This window comes from Rhipicephalus sanguineus, chromosome 11, assembly GCF_013339695.2.
Source record: "Rhipicephalus sanguineus isolate Rsan-2018 chromosome 11, BIME_Rsan_1.4, whole genome shotgun sequence".
NCBI lineage: Eukaryota > Metazoa > Arthropoda > Arachnida > Ixodida > Ixodidae > Rhipicephalus > Rhipicephalus sanguineus.
The window spans coordinates 52,797,320-52,803,440 of NC_051186.1; the positions used below are offsets into that span (position 1 = coordinate 52,797,320).

A 6,121-nucleotide genomic window follows, 5' to 3' on the forward strand; every position below is an offset into this window, starting at 1 on the left:
GGCGGCGTCGAGAAATATGAAAATTGGCCCGAGCGTCACCTTCTCCGCAATGCATGGTTGCTAGCGGCGTTTGGAAGACAGACGCGCAACTATGCTACGTAAAGGTAGCATATACAGTACCTCTAGGATGAAAAGAGAGAAAGGAAGAGGGAAGGAGATTAACCAAAAGCTACAATCCGGGATGACATTATGTAGTAGAACAGACTGTAGTAGGACTGATTGTGCAGTAGGACTGTAGTACACGCTTTTTTCATATAGTGCATACTTAAACGTAGTCCATGCACTGAAGCCACTCGACTATGCGTTCCTTCGTCCGCAGGTATTCTCGCATCGCCAGCGTGCATTGGCCAGTGGTCTGAAAATCAGAAATACGCAGAAAATTAGGTAATTAGCTTCTGCAGCATCATGTTGTCTTTTGCTTGAGAAGAGCCCCGCCACGGTGGTCTAGCGGTTATGGCACTCGACTGCTGACCCGAAGGTCGCGGGATCGAATCCCGGCCGCGGCGGCTGCATTTTCGATGGAGGCGAAAATGTGTGAGGCCCGGGTACTTAGATTTGGGTGCACGTTAAAGAACCCCAGGTGGTCGAAATTTCCGGAGCCCTCCACTACGGCGTCTCTCATAATCATATCGTGGTTTTGGGACGTTAAACCCCATATATTATTATTATTATTATTTGCTTGAGAAGACTATAATTTAAAAAACTTTTCATTTGTAAGAAGCGCAAGAAACTATTTTTGAGAAGTCTACACAAAACCAAATCGTAACACGGTCTCATAGACCATGTTACGACGGTCTATGAGATCGTGTTGCTATGGGTACGTTCTATGAGACCGTGTTCCTATGGGTACGGTCTATGTGACAGTGTACTTATGGGTACATCTCTTACCTGCGCTAAAGAGGTGCCGTTTACATTCTTTGCATCATTTGTTGTTTTGGACAAACCGGTTTTGTCTTTGGCATTATTTACTAGTAAGCCACTAACAACCCGTTCGCAAAACTATTCACAGTATGGTTGGAATTCATAAGACCACTTTATGAAGCAGTGCTCGGAAGAATCAATGTCTATAGAATATTAAAACGGTCAGGAGGATCTGTTTGCATTGTGCCTATGCTGGGGTATTGCTAATGACCCAAAATGCATCCCTGAAAACAACATATATGTATATTGCCACGCGCGCTTGTTTTTCAACGTCCCGGTAACCAACCCGTTACACATGTAAACACTGCCTCGCGCTCGCCGCCCCGGAATGTCGAACATTCCCGATTACTTTAGGTTGTTCTCATGAGCTTGCGCGCGTAACGCGAACAGTACAGTTTATTCTGGAACTAACGCGACCACCAATTATAAAGCTGGAATCTACGAGGCGACATGTATAAATGCGGACACGCCTTATCGCTGATCAGAATATTTCCAGCCGACGACGAGGACTGCCGCTATCCGTGCAGTGCGTGTATTGCTTACAATTTGCTTATAAAGTTCGCCCAAAATAACGAGTTTGACCTTTAATAGCCCGACTGTGTTTTCTTCACCCTCGCGACCACGTGACAATATATATATGTGTATATATATATATTGTAGGGTTTTGCGGCTTCATCTAGCCCTGAACCCTTTAGAGATGAGGCCAAGACCCAAGCCTTGGCCGCAACTGCCCGCTGCACGCGGCTGCCGCGTGACACGAGCGCACATGCGATCGTCGTTTTCTTATACCCACCGGCTGCCCCACACCGAGGACGGAATACTCATTGTGGGTCGCGTTCCATGAAAATCCTTCACAACCGCGAAGCTGCCATTAACCTGTACCTGTTCACGGCAGGTGCACTCGCAGCTTGTCCGCTATCTTGTCAGCTTCTCGGTTTGTAAGCGTAAACCGTGCTTGGCTTGCTCGGTTTGCGATAACCACGGTTGGTAGACGGGAAGCAGTACACTGGCTATTGGAGCTTCATTGAAAGATTTCGTGTTCGCGGAATAAAAGCCACCAGCTGGACAACGCGCTCACAGCCGCCGAGCGCCCCCATAATATATATATATATATATATATATATGTTTGTGTGTGTGTGTGTGTGTGGCAAAGCTAGGATTGCTTAACGCCGCGCTATGGTTGTCTAGTGGTTATGGCGCTCGACTGCTGACCGAAAAGTCGCGGGATCGAATCCCGGCCGTGGCGGCTGCATTTTCGATGGAGGCGAGAATGTTTGAGGCCCGTGTACTTAGATTTAGGTGCACGTTAAAGAACCCCAGGTGGTCAGAATTTCCGGAGCCCTCCACTACGGCGTCTCTCATAATCGTATCGTGGTTTTGGGACGTTAAACACCAGATATTATTATTAGGATTGCCTAACGCTGGTCCCTTCGTTGCGATAAAAAATCACAGTTTCACCGCATGGGCGAAGCAATGAATGCGATAGCAAGAAATTGAAATGGTATTTGAAGTAAGGCTTGCAGCTAACTCTGTTGGGATCCAATCTAGCGTGACTAAAAAAAAACAAAAAAAAAAAACGCTGGTTTAAGGGAATACGGCCGCTCCAGGGACTGAACCGGTTTTCTAGCTGTCAGTCTTCTACACTCGAATGAAGCGTTGAGAGAGAGAGAGAGAGAGAGAGAGAGAGAGAAAACCTTATTTTGAAGCGTTGAGAGCACAGCGAAATTACGGGCTGTTTCCCGATGTCTGTCAAAATAGCGCGAGCGCCGGCGCTTGCGACCGCTCCCTTATGAGAAAAGTTCGCAGTTTCTGCTCGAGCGACGCACGACCCCGTCATACGTCACGACCCTGTCATAGAACCCGTCAATGCTGCCTACCAAGACGCCGACTCATCGTCCAGCATTTGGTCTACCTGTAATCTTACAAACAGAAACCATCAAGTGCTGGTTTAACGCGATAGCTTTAAAGAGCTCGATTCCGATGTTAGCGTCATTGGTTGTGATAGCAGAATCAGCTTTATCTGTGAGCGAGAATTCGAGATTGGTGAAAATAAATAAATAAAAAGAAACTTCGAGTAAAGTGAAAAACGAACCCAGGCATTCTGCGTGGCAGCAGGTGTTCTATGCTATTGCTTGAAATTGCTTGAAAGAAAAACTGTATGAATGCCATGCAGTGGAAGGAGTGTATTTAACGCAAGTAATGTTGCATGGCAGGAGCGTAGAATCGCGCCAGGCGTGAAGACATGTGAGTTGCGCAACTAGTGGGAGTTTTAAAGGCCCAACCATTACGAAGCGTTCAGCCATTTTTAATCATCGTCATTAGCAAAACCATCAACAATGTAAGCAGCTGCGTCTGTCCGCGTGTTGCCTTACAGACGCGTAGTGCGCACTTCGCTGATTCGCAAAAGGAAGAATTATGGCGTAGTGGGCACTTCGTAACTGTACTTGCAGTAGGCATTCTAGGATAGTTTTAAACAGTCATTGTTACACGCACACGCGTTCCTTTCCTTCCGAAATGGTTGAGGTGTCGAAGCGAGGCTGTCGACTGAGAAAGCGATGTAAACGAGGCCCCATTATGCGATCGCGCCCTACTCTTGAGGCGAAGCTCAAGCGTCCTCCAACTTTTTTTGGGGGTTGACAGGTCAGCATTTGGTTGCGCCGGTGTACCGCCAACGCTGCGGCGACAGGTACACCGATGACTAATGACATGAACGTTGATGTCTCCACTCAAAGTGAAGATGGAGACGTTTTCATTTGTCAGCTGCGCGCGGCATATTAAGAGAACTTGGACGCGTTATTTCTGAGCGACGCTTGTAAACAAATAAAAAGAACTCGAAACCCACAAAGAAACTAACAGGGGCGTCAAGACAAAGTGAGCGCGACCCAAGTCGTGTTATTCCTTTGTATGTATTTTCGTGTCGGGGAAAGTATAATTAGATTTGATTTGAAGGAGTGTGCAGTTCTGCTCTGATGGCGCTTTATGTGAACCCCGATTGTTCTGTGTGTTGCATCGGCCACCTGCATGAATCCCTGTTGGCAACCAATTGTATTTAGTGACTCACCACTCGGAAGGCGTCTACAACATTATTAAGACGTATATATATATATATATATATATATATATATATATATATATATATATATATATATATATATATATATATATATATATATATATATATATATATATATATATTGTGAGCGCTGACTGTGTCGTTCGTCATCTTCACTTGTGCATACAAATCATCGTAATCATCGTCATCGTGTTGGCTCGCCGGTGTTCGGTTTTTGGTTCGCGCGCCTTTGCTGTCAATACAACAATCGTTTCGTCGTACCTGACGTCGTCTCACAATATATATATATATATATATATATATATATATATATATATATATATATATATATATATATATATATATATATATATATATATATATTATTATTATTATTGGCGTCGCTTTGACGTCACACCATGCTACCACTCGGCCACCTACAGTTTAAGCTCTGCCTGAGTGGGCACATACAGTCGCTAGGTGGCAGTAGCAGTGTTTATGTATGTGGCGAACAACGCCAACACGAAGACCGACTAAGTTGATGCTAGAAGCTTCGCCGTAAAGTGAGATTCCTTCAATTATGCTCAGTGGGAGCTTGACCTTTGCACGCAACCACGAAGCATACTTTTGAAAATGCTTTCGCGGCTAAGTGCTAGTATATTACATTAATTCGTCACTTCGGACATGTCACCGATAAGCTCGTAAAACAACTCTTGAAATACCTCGTAGCCATGCGGACGGCATTCATCCTTGTTGTAATCCTCTTCTACTGCGCAGCGAGATCGTTGAAACGAGAATGTTATCTTGTACTTCGCAACATTGTCAAGGGTCTGAAAGTAAATATAACACAGGCATTGACTCTCAGGTTACTGCAGACGGGTTCGTATCCCAGCCCGGCTTTATTACATAAAATTTATCCCGACATTTATCCCAATAGCTCCTGCAGGCACTGCAACGAATTCGCTAGCCTAGACCACATGCTCTGGTGTTGCCCCTCGTTACGGGGCACGGACCAGTTCAATGAAAACAAGTGGCTATCCGCTATCAAGAGCCCCGATGTCGGGGCTCAACTATGGGCTGTCCAGAGGGCCCACCATGCGGCGGTTGGGCTTGGCCTGACTGTCCCAACGTGGGAGCGGCCCGCTGCGCGTTGAGTCGTGCACCTCAGGACTTACAATAAAGTTTCGCATCCATCCCTCCATTATAAGTTTCATTATACGATATACTAGCCTTAGCTGTATCGGTTCCACGAAACTTTGCTTTTTGCTGTAGTTAGCAGTAGCGCAGACAGTGAGTAATCATATGCAAGTAATTTTATGAAACCTTACGCGACTGACTGGGAACACATTAATTTTTTCTTTAGTAGAATGATTCAAATGAACTGCTCTTACCAGAAGCAAGTGATACGGGAAATGTCTTTGTATTTACGTCACTCTTTGGCAGGATTCTTTCTTATATTTGTGTTTGTAAAAGTGCATACGCAAATCAAATTTGTAGCTAATACATACATAGCTAAGGGATCCGACATCAACGTAAATACCCGCGTAAACATTCTTGCTTCCGAGTGAAACATATATTCCCAGTACATCGTTGAGAAACCTTCTTTTAAACTTTCGAAAGAGCAAACACGTAGTCGTGTTACAACTTACCTTCTTTTGGACCATGAGCACGCGTTGCACCATAATTCGAAAGTCGCTAGGAGGTTGGTATACCAGTACTTCATGGCGTACGATTTCAAGGTACAATGGTTCTTCACCTGTGGCATCTATTACTTCCCAGTCGCCCTCCTGCACCTTACCAGGCTGTTGCCACACAGAGGTTGCCCCAAGCAACGTCAACGACGCGGCAAACACTATTTCTACTGTACAGAGAACGTTCATCCTGTTGATCCGGTGTTTTCTGCCACCAATATCTTGCCTCTGCGTTAAAAAAAAAGCACATTCCGTGTGTAGTCAACAACGAAAATGTCGATGCCGTAAAGTTTACTGGGCGAATTCGTACTATAATCAGTTTGTTTCTGCCAACGCATTTTAAGAAATATGCACGACTCAGGCCCGTAGTTGGGGGGTAGGGGGGGCCTGGGGGCCCCGACCCCCCCCCCCCCGAAATTTTTATGACACATGGTGTTTTATCGAAAATAAATAAGGA

The 6,121-nt window shown here is 45.3% G+C and overlaps 1 protein-coding gene across 1 annotated transcript; it reads right to left on the reverse strand.

The window, feature by feature from the left end:
- Nucleotides 1-252: 252 nt before the first annotated feature.
- LOC119375634 (uncharacterized) lies at nt 253-5,867 on the reverse strand. The gene is made up of 3 exons (XM_037645859.2): nt 5,623-5,867; nt 4,696-4,803; nt 253-355 (listed from the first exon to the last, which is right to left on the reverse strand). Exons 1-3 carry the CDS (start codon nt 5,851-5,853, stop codon nt 266-268), a joined length of 429 nt encoding a protein of 142 aa, XP_037501787.1. The 5' UTR covers nt 5,854-5,867; the 3' UTR covers nt 253-265.
- Nucleotides 5,868-6,121: the final 254 nt, after the last annotated feature.

Coding starts and splice junctions, on each gene's coding strand:
- LOC119375634 (XM_037645859.2), bottom strand. CDS start 5,853: ATGAACGTTCTCTGTACAGTAGAAATAGTGTTTGCCGCGTCGTTGACG. Junction 4,804..5,622: donor TGCTCATGGTCCAAAAGAAG/GTAAGTTGTAAC, acceptor ATTTACTTTCAG/ACCCTTGACAATGTTGCGAA. Junction 356..4,695: donor GCCGTCCGCATGGCTACGAG/GTATTTCAAGAG, acceptor TCTGATTTTCAG/ACCACTGGCCAATGCACGCT.